Source organism: Babylonia areolata, chromosome 16 (assembly GCF_041734735.1).
Source record: "Babylonia areolata isolate BAREFJ2019XMU chromosome 16, ASM4173473v1, whole genome shotgun sequence".
NCBI lineage: Eukaryota > Metazoa > Mollusca > Gastropoda > Neogastropoda > Buccinidae > Babylonia > Babylonia areolata.
The window spans coordinates 14,717,612-14,741,160 of record NC_134891.1 but is presented as its reverse complement, the minus strand read 5'-3'; the positions used below and the strand labels follow the sequence as shown (position 1 = coordinate 14,741,160).

The following is a 23,549-nucleotide window of genomic DNA, read 5'->3' as shown; positions in this document are numbered from 1 at the left end:
GTCTCTGAGCCATAGAGTAGAACCGACTTCACGTTGGTGTTAAAAATCCGGATCTTGTTGCGGATTGAGAGGGCTGTCGATCTCCAGATTGGTCGAAGGGTGTTGAAGGCGTGTCTTGCTTTGTTGATACGGCTCTTGATGTCTTCGTCCGTCCCCCCGTCTTATAAATGCATTATACTCAATACATAAAAAGCTTGATTTTTTTTTAAAAAGTGTATCACAAGTGAGTCTTGAAGGCCTTGCCTTTCTTGTTTGTTTTGTTGTTGTTGTTTGTGGGACCTCCAGCCTCCTAGCTAATTTTTCCCACTTCTTTTTTGTTGTTGTTGTTGTCACACACACACACAATGACGCTGTTTTTTGTTGTTTATTGTGGGGCCTCCAACCTCCTATTTTTCACACTTTCTCTCCCCCCCCCCACCCCCCCTTTTCTTTTCTAACTCTTTTCTTTTAAAGTCTTCTTTCATTTTCTTTCCTTTTACACCCATTCATGCACAGTTCTTTGTCTGCCTGTCTTTCTATTGATGTGCAACAATTGTCTACTTAAGTGTACGATTTGCTACATGAACTTTGTCAAAGACAAAGTTGTTTTTATATTTTAAAAAAATATTATTTATTTATCGAAATTTATTTTTAATTTATTCATTTATTTATTCATTTCATTTCATCCTTATTTATCACTATCATTAATTTTTGACTCACGTGTGTAAACAAAGTGAGCCTATGTTTTAACCCGGTGTTTGGTTGTCTCTGTGTGTGTGTGTGTGTGTGTGTGTGTGTGTGTGTGTGTGTGTGTGTGTGTGTGTGTGTGTGTGTGTGTGTCCGTGGTAAACTTAACATTGACATTTTCTCTGCAAATACGTTGTCAGTTGACACGAAATTAGGCATAAAAATAGGAAAAATTCAGTTCTTTCCAGTCATCTTGTTTAAAACAATATTGCACCTCTGGGATGGGCACAAAAAAAAAAAAAAGAAAAAAAGAAGCCTAATTATATGCAAACTGCATTTACTGTTATATTTATATTTTTTGTATTCTCTAAACTTGGCACTTTGATCTGATTTTCTGACCCAACAACAAGAGCAGGTCATTATTATCATTTTTTGTTCTTCTTCTTCTTCTGCGTTCACTCGTATGCACACGAGTGGGCTTTTAACGTGTATGACCGTTTTTACCCCGCCATGTAGGCAGCCATACTCCGTTTCGGGGGGGTGCATGCTGGGTATGTTCTTGTTTCCATAACCCACCGAACGCTGACATGGATTACAGGATCTTTAACGTGCGTATTTGATCTTCTGCTTGCATATACACACGAAGGGAGTTCAGGCACTAGCAGGTCTGCACATATGTTGACCTGGGAGATCGTAAAAATCTCCACCCTTTACCCACCAGGCGCCGTCACCGTGATTCGAACCCGGAACCCTCAGATTGACAGTCCAACGCTTTAACCACTCGGCTATTGCGCCCGTCACTTTTTTTTGTTCAAACAGGAACTTCTTTTGCTAAGCATGGAAGTTTTATTTATTTTGGAAACGTTTTGGTGCAGATAGTACAAAAGGGAAATTACTCTGTAATTACTGCTAGGGGAGTTAATTTGCTTTAAACTGATCTTTCTCATCTTAAACATTACATTTTGAAATTATACTCAATACATAAAAAGCTTGGATTTTTTTTTTTTTTAAGTGTAGCACAAGTGAGTCTTGAAGGCCTTGCCTCTCTTGTTTTATTATTTTTTTCATTTCTATTTTCCTTTTCATTATCATTATTTTACTAGTATTCGTATTCTTATGTCTAATATTAATTTACTTCTTTTTTTCTTCTTTTTTTCACAAGGCCTGACTAAGCACGTTGGGTTAAGCTGCTGGTCAGGCATCTGCGTGGCAGATGTGGTGTAGCGAATATAGATTTGTCCGCAGTGACGCCTCCTTGAGATACTGATCGATACTGATACTGATGCTGTCTGAGACAACTATTTGTTGCTTTAATTATCATTATTATTATTATTATTATTATTATCATCATCGTCGTCATTATATTGTTATTATTATCATTATCAATTGTTGGTATTATCATTATCAACATTATTAATATTATAACTATCATTATTATTAGGCGTTATCATTATTATTATTATAGTCAAGACTATAGGAGAGAGAGAGAGAGAGACACAGAGAGAGAGAGAGAGAGAGAGAGAGAGAGAGAGAGATGTCCAAAAATAAAAGATCGTTTGTTTGCCCCCGCCCCCCTACCTCCCCCCCCCCCCCTTTTTTTTTTCTTTAACAAATAGTACTCTTTCCCATACCAACTATCGCAATTTATTGCCAAACAACGATGAAATATTTTGCTGAAAATGTCTATAATCTACTACTGTCCAGCAGCGAAATATACGCTGCCAGCCTCCAGCAAGATGGAGAACCGGCTGCCGCGCGTGGCCGCCTGTTTGTATTATTATGCTACGTTCACACTAGGCTGTAACCACGATCTAACCAAATGGTTACATCGCTCTCTAACTCACTGGAACCACGAATTTTTGGTTGCAATGGGTTCCCATCGGTTAGACGATTTTTCGGGAAGACCCGATTTTTGGTTAGCTAGGTGGTTAGATGGCCCCAAAAAATATGACTCGGGAGATAAAAAACTTTTCGAGGTTACATCGCCCGATCAAGTTATAAACGGTTACAAAGGCATTCACACTAGTCCCCATCGGTTCCAGTGAGTTAGAGCAGAAAATAGAGGCGGAGCCGAGTTTGAAAAAAAACTCCGACGTCAAAACAAAATAGCATGCCTTGCACGCACGCTGCGTGCGGTATGCAAATTGTCTGGCCCGACACAGCTAACCGACTGCAAGTGATTGCAACCTTCTTTGCATGGTTGGGGTCAGTTAAAGTGAGTTACATCGACGCGTGTTGTAACTTGATCAGTCACAGTGTGAATGTATTTAAGCTGGCTGACTGTCATTTTTTTCGTTCTTCTTGCTGCGTCTACACGAATCCACGATTCATGATGACAGGTCAAGATGGAATGAAGAGACCCCCCTGAAACAAGGGGTTTTTATACTTTCAAAGGGAGTTACAAGGGAGTTACAAGACCCAAGTTCCAACAGGTTGCAGCAGGTCACAGCAGGCTGGTGGAGATGCACAACCTCAAGACCCCCCACCTCATGGAAACCCACGGGAACCACAGAAAACAAAAGTATACCCCAATCTGTACATGACGCCTCAGCCACAGCACCCCTGTAACTTGGCTTGTAACTTGTTCAAGTTAGAACGAAGTTACAACGGTAGTTAGATGCCACCAGTCTAACTTCAGCGCAAAACAAAACCCAGCCAGCGAGCGAGAACTGCTGCTCTCAGTCAAAAAACGCGCGGGAAAAGGGGCGGAGCCTAATAGTTAGACAGTGGTTAGACGCTTTCCGTTCACAGATGCTGTATGAAAAATCTAGAGTTTGTCTCATGGTAGTTACATCCCTCAATGTAACCATTTGGTTAGATCGTGGTTACAGCCTAGTGTGAATGTACCCTTACCGCGGTTGCCACTCCTTCCCATTCAGCTCAGTGGAGGGAACATGTAAAGTTTCACCCAACCCCAGCCGAAACAGTGTTATTTCATTGATTCACGTTGTGTGTAAAGCCAAAAAACCACTGAATCCGCACAAGACTGAGTGAAATAACGTACAAAATAAGAGTCGAAATCCATTGAAAATGGGTTACAACATCTACTAATGATATCTTTTTCATACATGCGCAAAAATGCAGTAAAATAGGTGCAATAATTTAGAATGCTAAAAATAACAGCCGAGTGGTTCAGGACTTTAATATGAAGGTCCCCGGTTCGAATCACGGTAACGGCGCCTGGTGGGTGGAGATTTTTCCGATCTCCCAGGTCAACATTTGTGTAGACCTGCTAGTGCCTGAACCCCCTTCGTGTGTATACGCGCGCAGAAGATCAAATACGCACGTTAAAGATCCTGAAACCCATGTCATATTCATCGGCAAGTCGATGTTGGTCGTGTAACGGAAAGAAGAACAACGGAAATTCCAAAACTTAAAAATAGCAACTACGTAAAGTCCGTTCCTCGACCCGGAAGTGACCAGTCCGACAGTGTGTGCGAGACAGGAGTGACAACGTCTTGTTCTTGAAACCGAAGTTCAGCGGATCAGCCAAACTGGCAGAAGTGTTCACTTTCAACAAAAACCAAGTATGAATGGGGAACATATAGAGGAGAGGACTCCGAAACGAGTGTTAGGTCTCAGTGAAGCAGCTGTCAGTGTCTGTTAATGCCAGCGAATGGTGAATTCTTCAAATTGGAAGGTCAGCCGTCATTACTAACTGTGCGCGGAGGCGTCAAAAACAACAACAGCAACAAAAAGCAACAAAAAGCAAACAAACAACTATTATATAAACCTAATCAGAACCTATGTAGACCTATCTTTCTACCGGAGGGGGTGACAGTGAGAAAAAACATGTATACATATTCCCTCCCACCGTCACTCGCAGTGACTAAACTGTGATCTTGTTCAGCTCCCTCTTGAAAGCTACCAAGGAGGGAGCCTCTGCTGCTGTTGCAGGCAGGGAGTTCCAGGCGGGGTTGGTTGATGGGGAAAAAATGTATTTATAAGGGTCAGAGGAGGAGCTAAGATGGACAAATTTGTGTCGATGATTTGATCTTGTTTTGCTGGATCCTTTCTTGAGAAATTTGTCTGGAGGGATGTCTACAATGCCACTGACAATTTTATACATTAGGGTTAGCCTTTGTTCCACCGTGATTCGAGGGATTCCCATCCTAGTTCTTGCAGCATGGATGTTACGCTGCTGGTCCACCCATAGTCGATGTGTACATAACGTGCTGCTCTTCTTTGCACCATTTCAATCTTGTTCTTTTGGCCTTCTTTGTACGGGCTCCAGACTGATGAGCAATACTCCAGGTGCGGGCGTACGAGAGTTTGGTAGGCGTTGGCTTTGGTGGTTTTATTGGATGTTTTTAGATTCCTTTTTAGGAAGCCTACCATGCTATTGGCTTTATTGGTGACTCTTATAACATGTCCTTTCCAGTTTAGATCATTTCTTATCTCGACGCCCAGATATTTTGCGCTGTCAATGTGCTCGAGGGTGTGTCCTTTTAATTTGTAGTAGTAGCTGATGGGGTTCCTTGATGTAGTACAGGTAAGGACATCACATTTTTCTGGGTGGAATTCCATTCCCCAACGCTGCTCCCAGTTAGACAGTGTGTTGAGGTCTCGTTGGAGCATTTTGCAGTCTTGGATTGTCTTGATGGTAGAGTAGACTATACAGTCATCAGCAAACAATCTAGTATTAGCGTTGATGTTCTGAGGCAGATCATTGATGTAAATCAAAAATAGGATGGGGCCTAGAACTGTCCCCTGTGGGACTCCGATGATGACAGGTGCTGGCTCAGATTTTTTGCCGTCAACTACGACGATTTGGGTGTGGTCGGAAAGGAAGGCCTTGATCCAGTCCAACTTCGATCCTTGTATACCATAATGGTCCAGCTTACGGAGGAGGCGTTTGTGGGGGACCTTGTCAAAGGCTTTGGAGAAGTCCAGAATTACCATGTCGGTCTGCTGTCTGTTGTCCTGGTTTTTGGCAATGTCTTGGAACAGTGTTAGTAGTTGAGTTTCGCAACTCCTTCTGGCTCTGAACCCATGTTGTGAATTATCAAGTATTTCATGTTGGGTCAGATGGCGCATGATATTGCTTGCGAGGATGTGTTCTTGCATCTTACAGCATATGCTGGTGAGGGAGATTGGTCTGTAGTTCGCAGCAGAGTTACGGTTGCCCTTCTTGAATACTGCTGTCACGTTCGCCCTTTTCCAGTCATCTGGTACACATCCATCTGCCAGTAATTTGGTGAAAATGATAGAGCAGGGGTGCGATCTCATTTGCGCACTCTTTCAACACTTTTGCTGGAATCTCATCTGATCCTTCTACTTTATATGGGTTGATGTTCTTCAGCAGTTTGCACACCCCTTCCTTGTCGATCGTGATCTCGGCCATTGCAGGGAAGGACGCTCCCGATGGTGTTGGGATTTTGCTGCTATTTTCTCTCGTGAAGACCGACTTGTACTGATGGTTTAGAATGTTGGCCTTTTCTTTTGGGGATGCATATAATCTTCCTTGGTCTCGAAGTGGAGATACCACTGTACTGTCGTGTCTGAGAGATTTGATGTAATTCCAGAATCACTTTTGGTTGCTTCCTTTCAACTGCTCGTCATCGCTTTTGGGAGGATCAGTGATATTGCTGATGTAAGTCCAGTAGGCATGACGTTGTTCCTGCTGTACTTTGCTCTTCATCTGTAGGTACTGTCGTCTTACTGAGGGGTCAGATGAGGTTTTGTTCTTTCTAAATTTCCCAGCAAGTTTCCTTTTCATTGACTTGTTGTGAGGGGTAATCCTGGGTTTATGGTTGGATTTGTTTCGGACAGTTTTTGAGGGGATGTGTTCCTTCATGAGGGAGTGGTTTATGGTTTTAAACCTTTCCCAAAGTTTGCAAGCGCTAAGCGTGGTTGATGCCTCTATGTATCGCAGCTTCCACAGTACACACACACACACACACACATATGCCCATACCCCCCGCCACCCCCCCCCCCCCCCCCACACATACACGCACACACACATGCCCATACCCCCCCACCCCCCACAGCCCCATCACCTCCCCCACCACACACACACTCATATACACTCATGAACATTCCAATATTCCGCAGCTCCCACAATATCCACAATACAGACATACACCCCCGCTCCACCCCCAACACACAGACACACATTCCTCCCACAACGTACACACACACATCACATGCACACGCACATGCACAGAGCTGTCCAGACACACACACACACACACACACACACACACACACATGCACTTTCTCTCCTCTCTCACACTCTCACACTCACACAAATTATGTGCATGCACACATGCATGTATACACAAATGTATGACACACACATACATGTTCATTTATTGACTGTATCTTTCTGTTTCTTATAGAAATTACACACACACACAGACATATATATGTATGGACACATGCATGCACACACATAGGCACTGACGCATTCATGAACACACACACATAGTCACACAAATAGTCACACACACACACACACACACACACACACACACACACACACACACACACACACACACACACACACATGCACAGAGGTTTGATGTTGCATTATATGAAAAAGTTAGCAGTCATGAAAGGTGCCAACTGATGTTTTGGTTGTCAAGCAATTAAAAGAATTAGAGAAAATAACACAACCAAAAATATTGCCAACAGTCAATTTCAAAATGTTATATTAAGGTATTGTCCTTCTTTGTAATGTTTCTTGAATTGCATTCAGTTACTGGGTGAATGGATGAATTGATGAATGAATGAGTAAAGTACACATGACATAATAACATTTTGTTTGTTTCATTATTTTCATTTTAGTCAGGTTTCTCCTTCGTGAGGGCCTGAAACCTAATCAATAAATCAATTAAATCTCTCCTCCCTCCCCCCCCTCCCTCTGCCACCCCCCAACCACCCCCCTGTCTCCCTCCCCTCTCTTTCCCCCTTTCTCCCCCCTCTCTCTCTCCCTCTCCCCCCTCTCTTTCCCCCTTTCTCCCCCCTCTCTCTCTCCCTCTCCCCCCTCTCTTTCCCCCCTGCTCTCCCTCCTCTCTCTCCCTCTTCCCCTCTCTCTTTTCTCCCCCTCTCTCCCCCCTCTCACTCCCTTTCTGTCTCCCTTCACTGTTTCTCCATTCCATCTCTCACAGACAGACATACAGTTAGACAGACACGCACACACACTGATACATATATTCACATACACATACACACAGAGACACAGATACAAACATAACCACAAACACAGACATACACAAAATGCACATACACAGGAAAACACGAGATACCCACACACGGCCACCCCTCATCCTACCCATGCCCCCACATCCCATCTCTCCCACACACTGTCCACTCCCAGCCTTCAGTGCATGATTAGGTGTCATGTGCAAAGTGCAGGTACACAGGACCCCTTGAGATTCCTCCGTCACATGCCTTTCAGTGTGTGTGTAGTGCTGACATACATGTTTGTGGTATTCAGTCATTTCATTGTTCACCACTCATTCATGGTCAGCTGGTACATGACACATGTATTGTTTGCTTAGGAATACTAATGCACATCGAAGTCTTCTCAAGGAAAAGGTGCAGTTGCTTTTCTCTATTTTGTTTTGTTTTTATGCATATTCAATGATTGACAGACAGACTGAATGAATGAAGTACACACAAAACAACATTGTTGCAGAGTCATGGAGGGTCATCAAAAGAAAGAAGAAAAAAAAGAAAGAAAGAAAATAAAGATCAATTCATTTTCTTCAAGTTACCTCAAGCCAGCACTTAAATTTCAAGTGTGAACAAGACATGACTCTTTGTACGCTTTGACAACATTAAAAAAAATAATCATAGATCAATAATCATGTGACATGAGAGTGTTATGAGTTGGGTTTTTTTTGTCTTTGTTTTTTGTGATAAATACTTCCAAATTACAGATAAAGAGAAATCACAAATGTTTGTTTCTGGACTGAGTGATATTTAATGCCACAGTTGCATGCCAACCAGTCTCCCCTCCTCCCATTCCAACACACGCACACACACATATGCACACACGCGCACGCAGGCATGCACGCACACACACGTAAGTACTTTTCCCAGAGCTTCTGTTTTGGCAGCTCCTGCCTTTGAACTGTATGACGTCATTACCTGCAACCCTAGCTATGGACAGCTACCCTTTCCAGTTACCACACCTGCTTCTCCAGTTTGAAATGGAAGCATCTGCTAGAGAGGACCTCATCCTCCTTCCACCCTCCCATTCTGTGTTATCCAGTGAGCTGCAGAACAAGACTTTGCACACACCACAGAAAATGTTTACCCCTGTCGGGAGAGGACAGTGAAACAGTGAAAAGGAACACTGTACCACCACCCCACCTGTTTGTTTCCAACCCACTTCCTAAACTTACAAAGTTGTCCTTTTGGAACAGCAGGTAGAAACTGTAACCAGTGCACAATCAGCACTGGAAAATGATGTTAAATCTGTGATAGAAGACATGAAAATTGTTACCAAAAACAAACTTCGTGTTAACATGAATGAAAAATTTGACATAATTGTTTCCAAAATAGACGACTTCAAATCACAAATCTTGAATCAGAGAAATCATGCAAATAACTCACAAAAGAAAATGGGTTGATCAAAATCCAGCTTGGGTCCCTCCTGCCTGAAGTTAAGAAATTAAAACTTGGACTGACCACATGACCTACATTTGAAAATGTCTCTGAAATGAAATACTTTAGTTAGCAAAAATGAAAAATACCCTTGACGTCCATTCATGTAAGCTTTTTATTCCATACACGTTTCACTAATTATAGATTATGCGTCAACTTTATGGGATGATTGTACCATTATAAATTTGAAACTTATTCATCATATGTATGAAAAGAGCATTGAAATTAGTATTGTTGAAATCAAGCTCCCTGACCCCTACGGATCACAAACAACATGTTATCATTCCACGACGGACTGTTCTTCAACAAGGCTGTTTGCATACATGATATTATAAAAGGAAATGCTCCACAAACATTACAGATGCTTTAAAACTAATGGTCATAGACAAAGCCATATGTTATGTATACCTGGACCAAGAAATAACCTTAGAAATCCAGTTTCCTGTATACCCCGGCAGAAATTTATGGAATACTCTTCCACTTACTTTAAAGTATAAAGAATAAAAATGTGTTAAGAAAAACCTGAAGAACTCTATGAAAGATAAGCAGTAACACTAATCTGTAGCTATTAGTCTACCATTTTATTTATTACTTGTGATATGTTTTATGTATGCTTTAATTGGAAATGTGTTTGTGTGATATGAGGGAACCTGTGTGAAATGGGGTGGGTATGGTGTTTGAGCATGTGCGTTTGTATTTGTGTGAAAAAAAGCAGTTGTTGCTTCTTCAGTTACCATTGTGAAATAAGAGTCTGAAATGAAATTTTGACTTTGACAGGTTTACATCAGTTGTGTTGAAATATTTTCTGTAACTTAAACGAGTAGTTTGATGACTCCTGTCTCTCTCTCTTTTTTGACTCACTTGTGTAAACAAAGTGAGTCTATGTTTTAACCCGGTGTTCGGTTGTCTGTGTGTGTATGTCTGTGTGTCCGTGGTAAACTTTAACATTGACATTTTCTCTGAATACTTTGTCAGTACTTTGTCAGTTGACACCAAATTAGGCATAAAAATAGGAAAAATTCAGTTCTTTCCAGTCACCTTGTTTAAAACAATATTGCACCTCTGGGGTGGGCACACAAAAAAAAAAGAAAAAAAAAAGAAGCCTAATTATATGCAAACTGCATTTACTGTTATATTTATATTTTTTGTATTCTCTAAACTTGGCACTTTGATCTGATATTCTGACCCAACAACAAGAGCAGTCATTATTATTATTTTCTGTTCAAACAGGAACTTCTTTTGCTAAACATGGAAGTTTTATTTATTTTGCAAACGTTTTGGTGCAGATAGTAAACAAGGGAAATTACTCTGTAATTAATGCTAGGGGAGTTAATTTGCTTTAAACTGATCTTTCTCATCTTAAACATTACATTTTGAAATTATACTCAATACATAAAAAGCTTGGATTTTTTTTTAAAGTGTATCACAAGTGAGTCTTGAAGGCCTTGCCTCTCTTGTTTCTTTTTTCTTCTTCTGTGTTTTTTTTGTTTGTTTTTTTTGTCAGGCATCTGACAAGGCATAACGAATGCTCAAATTCATTGTATGATAATTCCAAAATGTTTATATGAACTTGTCATCTTTAACTTTTCATCCCTGTGGAAAGAAAAAAAGTTGTGAAAATATTTTTCAGATTCATTTTTAACTGACTTATTTCATAAGATTGACAAAAGAAATAGAAAGTGAGCACACCAAAAGATTCTCTCCCCCCCCCTCTCTCTCTCTCTCTGTGTGTGTGTGTGTGTGTGTGTGTGTGTGTGTGTGTGTGTGTGTGTGTGTGTGTTACTTTGCAATTAAAGAAGAGTGAGAGAGAGAGAAACCAGATTATTTCATTATCCCTAAAAGAGAAAGACTATTCTGTGGAAACCAAGCGTTTCACAATCAGCAGTGCCCACACTCAGTGAAGACAGCACTCGGGGGCTTTCCTTCCTTCTCTGCCACAGTATACCAACTCTCCCAGTTTTTCCCCTTTACTGCATGATCTGTGGTCAGTCTTCTCCAGAAGACCCAATGGCACCTCCCACAGAAGACTGGGTGCTAATTAGGGGTGATGTCAGCTTTTGGTACCCATAGATAATTGTGAACTGTGGCATTGATTTCTAACTAAGGTGAATTTTTATGTGCATGAGACTTTTGTATATGCTCACGCATACACATTGGCATGAGAGAGAAAACATTTAATGGTTTATTTATTTTAAGGCCTTGGCCCTTATAAAGAGAAATGTGAAGAGGAAAGCAATTATTATATTATCAGTGTTAAACATGGAGTCAAAAGACATGGAACCATGGACATCAAAAGTTAAACAGGCATGTTAAGAAATAATTTCTATATATTAAAGGCTTTATGAAGGTACATGTGATCAAAGTCTGTAGATAGTGTTCCAGTCTTCATTTCTCTGATCCAGAAGGACAGACTTCACATTGGTGTTGAATTTGTTTTGTGGTTGGAGAGGGCTGTTGAGTTCTGTATTGGTCACACTCTCAGGGTGTGGAATGCATGCCTTTCCTTGTTCTTTTTCTTCTTCTTTTCTTCATTGTTGATATGATTATTTATGTCGTCATCTGCACCTCCAACTTTGCTGACTGCTACCTTGGTTTGACAGTTCTCAGTTTCATTGATGCTCTTGCCTTGTAGATGGACTAGGTCTTCTTTGTTGTTGATTCTCAAAGATTCTGTCTTCTTCGTGTTGCTTTTTTGGCCTGTTGCCTCTGCTTTTTTTGAAAGACAGGTTAGCTTTTCTTGTATGTTTTGGTACTTGTTTGAGATGATGCTTATTTATGTTGTTGAAGTTCTTGAATTTTCTTGTTGTTTATTGAAGGTTCATCAGATGTTCTTGTTCACAATTTGGGTGTTCTTCATGACACAGTCAACAACCAGCAGGAAAATAACTGGTTACAACAGGCAAATCCAGTCTCATGCCATTTGTCAGATGGATCAGTCAGTTTGTCGCTATGAATTTCCTGACATGTAGAATTGTCAGTTGCTGAATGGTGACTGTAAACTTTGCGGGTTATTCCACAGTGGAGCATCAGCTTCCAGATAACTTAGAAATCTCTGCCTGCACCATCAAAAACGTTCTCAAACTCTGCAAATGTTGAATGGAGGGAGCTACCATTCAGTTTATTGATCAATGATGGTACTCACCGTTGCAGTATGGCATACTTATTCATCTATATGTCTGTCTGCCAGACTGTCATACCTTTACCCATCTGTTATCCATCTTTCCACCCTCTGTATGTCTATTTCTTTCTCTGTCATGTGTCAGCACATGCACAGACCATACTGTATTTGTTTTGTACATCGATTTATTGTTTATTTATGACACACTTTTTCTTCTTTTAGTCACAACATATAATTTCTCTGTGTGATATGGTTGTTCTTGTCTCTTGTTGTTCTGAACATTAATATCATTGTTATTGTTGTTGTTATTGTTGTCAATGTTATTATCATTATTATTGTTGTTATTGTTGCTGATGCTATAAATGTTGTCAATATTATTATCATTATTATTGTTGTTATTGCTGCTGATACTATAAATGTTGTCAATATTATTATCATTATTATTGTTGTTATTGCTGCTGACACTTTTAATGTTGTCAATATTATTATCATTATTATTGTTGTTATTGCTGCTGATACTGTAAATGTTGTCAATATTATTATCATTATTATTGTTGTTATTGTTGCTGATACTATAAATGTTGTCAATATTATTATCATTATTATTGTTGTTATTGCTGCTGACACTTTTAATGTTGTCAATATTATTATCATTATTATTGTTGTTATTGTTGCTGATACTATAAATGTTGTCAATATTATTATCATTATTATTGTTGTTAATGCTGCTGACACTTTTAATGTTGTCAATATTATTATCATTATTATTGTTGTTATTGCTGCTGATACTATAAATGTTGTCAATATTATTATCATTATTATTGTTGTTATTGCTGCTGATACTATAAATGTTGTCAATATTATTATCATTATTATTGTTGTTATTGCTGCTGATACTGTAAATGTTGTCACTGTTAAGAATGTTGATGTGCCACAAGCTGGCTGAAGAGGACGAGGCCAGAAGCTAAGAGATGGGTCAGCACATGTCGTCAGCAGTGGGTTACCTGTCCAACATCACCAACATGAACCTGGAGAGCAGAGTCATCAGCACCAAGGATGGTCAGACTTCTGCTGTCAACAACCACAGCAACACTCCCAAGAGACAGCGTTATAATGCCAAGAGGGTGAGTATCAGGGTATTGACAGCATGATTGTGTCCATTATGGAAACCAGTTCTGAATCTGGCATCATCATCATCATCATCATCATCATCGTGATTAACAGCAACCACCACTTGACCACCACCGCCATTATCATTGCATCCTCCTCCCATTTCTTTATGGTTGTCATTTGATTTGATTTTTAAATGACATTTCTTCAAAACACAATGGACACGTACAAAATAAAAAGAAGAAGAAAAGATACACACAACCACGTACATGAAAAGGAATAAGACAAGCATTTCACAGTAAAGACACGGTGTGTATCTGCACTCCTGTTTTCTCTCAGTCATCTTGGTCTCTCCCTCATTCATTCATTCGTTCATTCATTCATTCATTCATTTATCATTCATTCATTACCGCTCTCCCTCTCCTCTTTCCCTCCCTGTCCCTCTTTCCTTGTTTTCCTGTTCACACCTCTGTGTGTGTGTGTGTGTTAGTGTGTGTGTGTGTGTGTGTGTGTGTGTGTTTTCCACTGGGCTTTGATACGTTGTTTTTGTTTCACAATGATACACTGCTTCATGATGTGAAAATGTTCTAAGTTTTGGTCATGGCTGTTGCTGACTTCATGACTGTTTTAGCATTTACTCATGCTGCACAAATTGTTAAGTCTGAAAGTCACATGGGGGATAATGTGCCTGGTGAAAGTGGCCAGTCATTGTGGCCATGAGCAGGGTTGAAGGTTGTAATATAATGTAAAGAGAATGAGATGGTGTGTTCACATTTGTGTCTGGGAAGCTCTGAATTTAGTTGTTTTTTGTGACGACCTTAAGTATAGTTGTTTCATTTGTTTCAATACGTTTCGAGAAGATCTACTGTTTTGTTCAGTCATAGATCCACCAGCAACAGAGGAAGCCCAGGGTGGAGTTGAACAACCTATTGGCTGACGACCTTAATGTAGATTGTCACAAACATATTTGGAAACTGCTTTCAATATTGTTTACAATTAAAATGTAAGGCTGACCAGCTATATCTGTGCATGTGTAATACATTTGTTTACATACAGACATCATCATTGTTGTCTTATTTATTTATTTATTTATTATTATTATCATTACTTTATTATTATTTTTATTACTACTACCTTTTTAAATTATTTTATTTTATTTTATTTTTTATATCATAATTATTATTTATTTATTTATTTATTTATGTAAGCTTATCTGTATATATATATTTTTTTTTTTTCTTTTTTCATTCTTTTTTTCAAGGCCTGACTAAGCGTGTTGGGTTACGCTGCTGGTCAGGCATCTGCTTGGCAGATGTGGTGTAGCGTATATGGATTTGTCCGAACGCAGTGACGCCTCCTTGAGCTACTGAAACTGAAACTGAAACTGAAACAGACAGTGATGTGAAGTCCTTACCAGGGCTGGCCTTTCTTTGCTTGCTGCCTGCCGTGTGGCTGACACCTGTCTGCACTTTGGCCTCCTGCTGACCTTTGATGCACCACACCATGTGGCTGTTTCACCCTGTTTTGTGTCAGCATGTTTGTGTCAGCATGTTTGCACTGCATCTCTGTAAAGAAGCAGCCTGTGTCAAAATGGTCTTCACACCCAAGACATGACTGCAGCCAGTCATAGATATGTATGTATAGATTACATTTCCTGGTCCGTTCAGCAGTTGGTTCCACACAAGATGAATATTGTTATCATGTCAGTGGCTGGACTGCATGATGCCATGGTGTGATTCCATTGCCTGGAGCAGGACTACATCTATGTTGTCCTGTTTCTCATTGCAGTATTTAATTGTATATATGTGTACTCCATAATGTGACAGGAAATGATGTTTTTGCAGGGTGAAAAAGGCGATGTAAATCACCAACATGTGACAACAATAGGATACAAAGAATTAGCCAGTGACTAAGATGTTTAGTGTATAGCAGTGGCTACATCACTTGATGATGATGGTGAGATATATATATATATATATATATATATATATATATATATATATATATATATATATATAAGAGAGTTTATTTTCATTCTTTTTGTGTGAGTGTTCCTCCTTCTATCTGCACAGATTCCCAAAGACTGCAAGCTAAGTTCCAATGAACTTCAGCAGGTCACCAACGATGTCCTCGACCTCATTTTTGACTGGTTCCCAGAACTGCACGACCGCACTTATTTTCTTCCACCTGTGCATATGAACAGGGTAACATGTTCTAGACTTAATTTGATTGAAGTATGGGTTTTTTGTTTGTTTGTTTTAAACTTCATAAAGATACTAATAAACATTTACAGATTACAACTGACACCACCACCTTCCATCCCTCACCCTCTCAAAACAAATGTTCTTTCTGACCTTACTAAATTCTGTAATGGATTGCAGATAATATAATTATAAGAGCTGCCAAATACCCTATGTAAAAAGATATACATGTGTCTTGAGATTTTCCTTTCCAGATTTTGTTGGTGAAAATGGCAGCTCACATCAATTTGTCACCACTTAATAATAAAGATATTGGCAGACCTCAAACACAGCTATCAGTTTTCATAAAATGAGTGGGACAGTAATTGAGTGAGGGGTTGTATTTAGATTTTCAGTGGTGCTGTGGAATTTTGTTCATGTGTTGAATGAAGAATAGCTGTGTTTGAACATCATCTTTAATAATGATTACAACCGTCACTATTGTTATCATAATCTTCATAGTATCTTGATAGTAGTGATCACCATCATCACCATCATTTCTCTTCCTTCTTTTTTCCACCATTGCTGTCCTACATGCTAGAGGGCATAGCATGCAGTCAGTATGTAAGTCTTTCAGCTATCATTGTCATCGTCATCATCTTCACAGTTGTCCTTCTCCTCATCATTGCTCCACCTCCTGTTCAACCACTGTCACCTGTACCACTGCTGATGCCATTGTGTGTGTCATATGGATGTGTGGACCAGGTGACGTACAAGGTGAGATCCATCGGGGGCAGGGAGGTGCAGGCCATCCAGCAGACCCCGGAGAGTGACTGGCGGGATGATGAGGTGATGCAGAGAACCCTGGCCTGTCTGAGGGCCCTCACTGACCACTGCAAGGTACTGCACAACACCACTGGGGTCCTGGCCCACACACTGCACAGTATCACCAAGACTACTGCAGACACTTTCCACAGCGCACTGCACTGAGTATCACCATGACTACTGCAGACACTTTCCACCACACGCTGCACAGTATCACCATGACTACTGCAGACACTTTCCACCGCACACTGCACAGTATCACCATGACTGCTGCAGACACTTTCCACTGCACACTGCACAGTATCACCATGACTGCTGCAGACACTTTCCACTGCACACTGCACAGTATCACCATGACTGCTGCAGACACTTTCCACCGCACACTGCACAGTATCACCATGACTGCTGCAGACACTTTCCACCGCACACTGCACAGTATCACCATGACTACTGCAGACACTTTCCACCGCACACTGCACAGTATCACCATGACTACTGCAGACACTTTCCACCGCACACTGCACAGTATCACCATGACTACTGCAGACACTTTCCACCGCACACTGCACAGTATCACCATGACTACTGCAGACACTTTCCACCGCACACTGCACAGTATCATCATGACTACTACTCTCTGCAGTTCACTTCTCTCTGCAGTTCACTTCTGTCTCTGCAGTTCACTTCTCTCTGCAGTTCACTTCTGTCTCTGCAGTTCACTTCTCTCTGCAGTTCACTTCTCTCTGCAGTTCACTTCTCTCTGCAGTTCACTTCTGTCTCTGCAGTTCACTTCTCTCTGCAGTTCACTTCTCTCTGCAGTACACTTCTCTACAGTTCACTTCTCTGCAGTACACCTCTCTGCAGTTCACTTCTCTCTGCAGTTCACTTCTCTCTGCAGTACACCTCTCTGCAGTTCACTTCTCTGCAGTACACCTCTCTGCAGTTCACTTCTCTCTGCAGTTCACTTCTCTCTGCAGTACACCTCTCTGCAGTACACCTCTCTGCAGTTCACTTCTCTCTGCAGTACAACTCTCTGCAGTTCACTTCTATCTGCAGTACACCTCTCTGCAGTACACCTCTCTGCAGTTCACTTCTCTCTGCAGTACAACTCTCTGCAGTACACCTCTCTGCAGTACACCTCTCTGCAGTTCACTTCTCTCTGCAGTACACCTCTCTGCAGTTCACTTCTCTCTGCAGTACAACTCTCTGCAGTTCACTTCTCTCTTCAGTACACCTCTATACAGTTCACTTCTCTGCAGTTCACTTCTCTCTGCAGTACACCTCTCTGCAGTTCACTTCTCTCTGCAGTACAACTCTCTGCAGTTCACTTCTCTCTTTAGTACACCTGTCTGCAGTTCACTTCTCTGTGCAGTACACCTGTCTGCAGTCCACTTCTCTGTGCAGTACACCAGTCTGCAGTCCACTTCTCTCTGCAGTACACCTATCTGCAGTTCACTTCTCTCTTCAGTACACCTGTCTGCAGTTAACTTCTCTGTGCAGTACACCTGTCTGCAGTTCAATTCTCTGTGCAGTATACCTGTCTGCAGTTCACTTCTCTCTGCAGTACACCTGTCTGCGGTACACCTCTTTGCAGTACACCTGTCTGCAGTTCACTTCTGTCTGCAGTACACCTCTCTGCAGTACACCTCTCTCTGCAGTACACTTCTCTCTGCAGTTCACTTCTCTCTGCAGTACACCTCTCTGCAGTACACCTCTCTGCAGTTCACTTCTCTCTGCAGTACACCTCTCTGCAGTTCACTTCTCTCTGCAGTTCACTTCTCTCTGCAGTGCACCTCTCTGCAGTGCACCTCTCTGCAGTTCACTTCTCTCTGCAGTGCACCTCTCTGCAGTGCACCTCTCTGCAGTGCACCTCTCTGCAGTTCACTTCTCTCTGCAGTTCAGTTTTCTCTGCAGTATACCTCTCTACAGTACATCTCTCTGCAGTACACCTGCAGCAAAACAAGTGAACAGAGCATGAACCTTTGAATGAGAACAACAGCACCACAGGTATGAATAAAAGTTAAGTGGAAAAACGGAAAGGGCAGGGAAGTGTGTGTGTGTTTGTGTGTGTGTGTGTGTGTGTGTGTGTGTTTATCTGTTTTGTGTGTGCATGTGCACACACACATCAGTGTGTGGTATGTGTGTGTGTGTGTATTTGTCTGTATGTATGTGTGTGCGTGTGTATTTATGTATGTGTGTGTTTGTACTATACGTGTGTGTGTGTGTGTGTGTGTGTACATCCCTCCACACACCTTAGCACGAGCTCTGTGGTGGCAGGAGCCCATGGTGGTGCTGCTGCAAATGCAGCACGACAACTACCTGAACAAACCGTGCTACGCTGCTGCTGCCAGCCACTACCCGCGCCCTGCAGACCTGGACACTCACCTCAGGAGGGGAGACTTCGATCTGCTCTTCCTCCACCGCAACCATGGTGTCATTGTGGCTGAGATAAAGTCTGTGGGCTGGAGACCTGGTGAGGGGCAAAGAAGAGACAGGATGGGGGTAGGGTGAGGAAAGGGGAGCAAAAGTAAAGCCTTGGCAATTGTTGGGAGAGCACCAGATCACGCCTGTAGACTTTGTAATCATGTTTTGTTTTCATGATTAGATTAAATCATTTTGTATTGTATTATTGTTTTGTCACAACAGATTTCTCTTTGTGAAGTTCAGGGTGTTCTCCCCAGGGAGAATGCACTGCTAAACTGCAGCACCACATGATTTTTTGTGTGTGTTTTTCTCTACATGCAAATGTGTGTGTTTTCCTATCAAAGTGGATTTTTCTACAGAATTTGCCAGGGACAATTTTTGTTGCCATTGGTTGTTTTTTTGTTGTTTTTTTTACATGTGCTAGGTGCATGCTACACACAGTACCTCAGTTTATTATCTCATTTGAAGGACTTTTGTCCAGACCACCATTCAAGATCCAGCAGAGGGGGAAAAATACTGGCAGGGGTGAAATTCAAACCTGTGCGCTCAGATTCTTTCACTTCCTTGGGGAACCCATTACCACTTGGCCACCACCCCACTTAGAAACTGTTGTTTAATTAATTGAACAATTAACAGGAAAAGCAACAGCAGGAAGTTATTTAGGAAATGAGAAAAGAAGGAAAAGATGTCGATGAGGAGGAAGGTGAAGAGGACAGCTGCACATTTTGTGATGGTTGTCACACACACACACACACACACACACACACACACACACATACATACCCACAGTCTAACCACCCTCCTTCTCCCCCACATGCATACACAATACACAGACCGATTCTCTCTCACACACACACACACACACACACACACACACAACCTCATCATCACCCCTTCCCCTCCACACACACACACACACACACAACCTCATCATCACCCCTTCCCCTCCACACACACACACACACACACACACACACACACACACACACACAAAACCTCATCATCACCCCTTCCCCTCCATACGCGCACACACACACACACACACACACACACTAATATCACTGATAGTGAAAAGACGCTAAACTAAAGAACACACACACACACACACACACACACACACACACACACAAGCCTGCGAACCAACCCTCACACCCCCTGCCATGTATTTCCCCAGGTGGGGATCAGGATGATGCCACTGTGAAGAAGAAGGTGCGGCAGGCTGTGGATCAGCTCAACAAAGCCCGCACCGTCCTCACCCACCTTACCTCCGACGTCGTCCCCCTGCCCCGCATCACCACCACCCTCATCCTCCCCAACGTCCCCTCTAACCGTCTGAGGGGGCTGCTAGGCCAGGACTCCCAGCTGGCAGAGGTCAGTGGGTGGTGTGTGTGTGGTGTGTGTGTGGTGTGTGTGTGTGTGGACATGGTGTGTGGTGTGTGTCTGTGTGGACATAGTGTGTGGTGTGTGTGTGGACATGGTGTGTGTGATGTGTATGTGGACATGGTGTGTGTGATGTGTGTCTGTGTGGACATGGTGTATGTGATGTGTGTGTGGACATGGTGTGTGTGGTGTGTGTCTGTGTGGACATGGTGTATATGATGTGTGTGTGGACACGGTGTGTGGTGTGTGTCTGTGTGGACATGGTGTGTGTGATGTGTGTGTGTGGACATGGTGTGTGTGATGTGTGTCTGTGTGGACATGGTGTGTGTGGTGTGTGTCTGTGTGGACATTGTGGGTGTGGACATGGTGTGTGTGATGTGTGTCTGTGTGGACACGGTGTGTGTGATGTGTGTCTGTGTGGACATGGTGTATGTGATGTGTGTGTGGACATGGTGTGTGTGATGTGTGTCTGGACATGATGTGTGTGGTGTGTGTGTGGACATGGTGTGTGTGATGTGTGTGTGGTCATGGTGTATGTGATGTGTGTGTGGACATGGTGTGTGTGCTGTGTGTCTGTGTGGACATGATGTGTGTGGTGTGTGTGTGGACACAGTGTGTGGTATGTGTGTGGACATGGTGTGCGTGATGTGTGTGTGGACATGGTGTGTGATGTGTGTGTGGACATGGTGTGTGTGATGTGTGTGGATATGGTGTGTGGTGTGTGTATGGACATGGTGTGTGTGGTGTGTGTCTTTGTGGACATGGTGTATGTGATGTGTGTGTGAACTTGGTGTGTGTGATGTGTGTGTGGACATGGTGTATGTGATGTGTGTGTGGACATGGTGTGTGTCTGTGTGGACATGGTGTGTGTGGTGTGTGTCTGTGTGGACATGGTGTATGTGATGTGTGTGTGGACATGGTGTGTGTGATGTGTCTGTGTGGACATGGTGTGTGGTGTGTGTGTGGACATGGTGTGTGGTGTGTATCTGTGTGGACATGGTGTATGTGATGTGTGTGTGGACATAGTGTGTGGTGTGTGTGTGGACATGGTGTGTGTGATGTGTATGTGGACATGGTGTGTGTGATGTGTGTCTGTGTCGACATGGTGTGTGGTGTGTGTCTGTGTGGACATGGTGTGTGTGATGTCCATGTGGACATGGTGTGTGTGATGTGTTTGTGGACATGGTGTGTGTGATGTGTGTGAAGACATGGTGTTTGTGGTGTGTGTCTGTGTGGACATGGTGTATGTGATGTGTGTGTGGACATGGTGTGTGGTGTGTGTCTGTGTGGACATGGTGTATGTGATGTGTGTGTGGACATGGTGTGTGGTGTGTGTCTGTCTGGATATGATGTGTGTGATGTGTGTGTGGACATGGTGTGTGTGGTGTGTGTCTGTGTGGGCATGGTGTGAGTTGTGTGTCTGTGTGGACATGGTGTGTGGTGTGTGTCTGTGTGGACATGGTGTATGTGATGTCTGGATATGATGTGTGTGGTGTGTGTGTGGACATGGTGTATGTGATGTCTGTGTGGACATAATGTGTGTGGTGTTTGTCTTTGTGGACATGGTGTGTGTGATGTGTGTTTGGACATGGTGTATGTGAAGTGTGTGTGGACATGGTGTGTGTGGTGTGTGTCTGTGTGGACATGGTGTATGTGATGTCTGTGTGGACATGGTGTATGTGATGTGTTTGTGGACATGGTGTATGTGATGTCTGTGTGGACATGATGTGTGTGATGTGTCTGTGGACATGGTGTGTGGTGTGTGTGTGGACATGGTGTGTGTGATGTGTATGTGGACATGGTGTGTGGTGCGTGTCTGTGTGGACATGGTGTATGTGATGTGTGTGTGGACATGGTGTGTATGATGTCTGTGTGGACATGGTGTGTGTGGTGTGTGTGTGGACATGGTGTGTGTGATGTGTGTGAAGACATGGTGTGTGTGGTGTGTGTCTGTGTGGACATGGTGTGTGTGATGTGTGTGTGGACATGGTGTGTCGTGTGTGTCTGTGTGGACATGGTGTGTGTGATGTGTGTGTGGACATGGTGTGTGGTGTGTGTCTGTGTGGACATGGTGTATGTGATGTGTGTGTGGACATGGTGTGTGGTGTGTGTTTGTGTGGACATGGTGTGTGTGTTATGTGTGTGGACATGGTGTGTGTGGTGTGTGTGTGGACATGGTGTGTGGACATGGTGTGTGGTGTGTGTCTGTGTGAACATGGTGTATGTGATGTGTGTGTGGACATGGTGTGTGGTGTGTGTCTGTGTGGACATGGTGTATGTGATGTGTGTGTGGACATGGTGTGTGTGGTGTGTGTCTGTGTGGACATGGTGTGTGGTGTGTGTCTGTGTGGACATGGTGTATCTGATGTGTGTGTGGACATGGTGTGTGGTGTGTGTCTGTGTGGACATGGTGTATGTGTTGTCTGTGTGGACATGATGTGTGTGGTGTGTGTGTGTGGACATGGTGTATGTGATGTCTGTGTGGACATGTGTGTTGTGTGTGTCTGTGTGGACATGGTGTATGTGATGTCTGTGTGGACATGATGTGTGTGGTGTGTGTGTGGACACGGTGTATGTGATGTCTGTGTAGACATGATGTGTGTGGTGTGTGTCTGTGTGGACATGGTGTGTGTGATGTGTGTTAGGACATGGTGTATGTGAAGTGTGTGTGAGCATGGTGTGTGTGATGTGTGTGTGGACATGGTGTGTGTGGTGAGTGTCTGTGTGGACATGGTGTGTTGTGTGTGTCTGTGTGGACATGATTTGTGTGGTGTGTGTGTGTGGACATGGTGTATGTGATGTCTGTGTGGACATGATGTGTGTGGTGTGTGTGTGGACATGGTGTATGTGATGTCTGTGTGGACATGATGTGTGTGGTGTGTGTCTGTGTGGACATGATGTGTGCGATGTGTGTGTGGACATGGTGTTTTGTGTGTGTGTGAACATGGTGTGTGTGATGTGTATGTGGAAATGGTGTGTGGTGTGAGTCTGTGTGGACATGGTGTGTGTGATGTGTGTGTGTACATGGTGTGTGTGATGTGTGTGTGGACATGGTGTGTGGTGTGTGTGTGGACATGGTGTGTGTGGTGTGTGTCTGTGTGGACATGGTGTATGTGATGTGTGTGTGGACATGGTGTGTGGTGTGTGTCTGTGTGGACATGGTGTATGTGATGTGTGTGTGGACATGTTGTGTGTGATGTGTGTGTGGACATGGTGTGTGTGATGTCTGT

The 23,549-nt window shown here is 42.7% G+C and overlaps 1 protein-coding gene across 2 annotated transcripts in view; it reads left to right on the top strand.

The window, feature by feature from the left end:
* Positions 1 to 4,072: 4,072 nt before the first annotated feature.
* Positions 4,073 to 23,549, top strand: part of LOC143291184 (uncharacterized) — a 69,713-nt gene continuing 50,236 nt past the window's right edge. Inside the window, exons 1-6 of one of the 2 annotated variants that reach the window (XM_076600909.1) lie at positions 4,073 to 4,193; positions 13,320 to 13,524; positions 15,583 to 15,714; positions 16,456 to 16,590; positions 18,793 to 18,988; positions 20,114 to 20,310. In XM_076600909.1, coding sequence (XP_076457024.1) covers positions 13,372 to 13,524; positions 15,583 to 15,714; positions 16,456 to 16,590; positions 18,793 to 18,988; positions 20,114 to 20,310 — 813 coding nt within the window. In that variant the 5' untranslated portion in view covers positions 4,073 to 4,193; positions 13,320 to 13,371. Of the gene's footprint in view, positions 4,307 to 13,319; positions 13,525 to 15,582; positions 15,715 to 16,455; positions 16,591 to 18,792; positions 18,989 to 20,113; positions 20,311 to 23,549 lie in introns of both variants that reach the window. The other variant, XM_076600908.1, reaches the window with a different exon arrangement.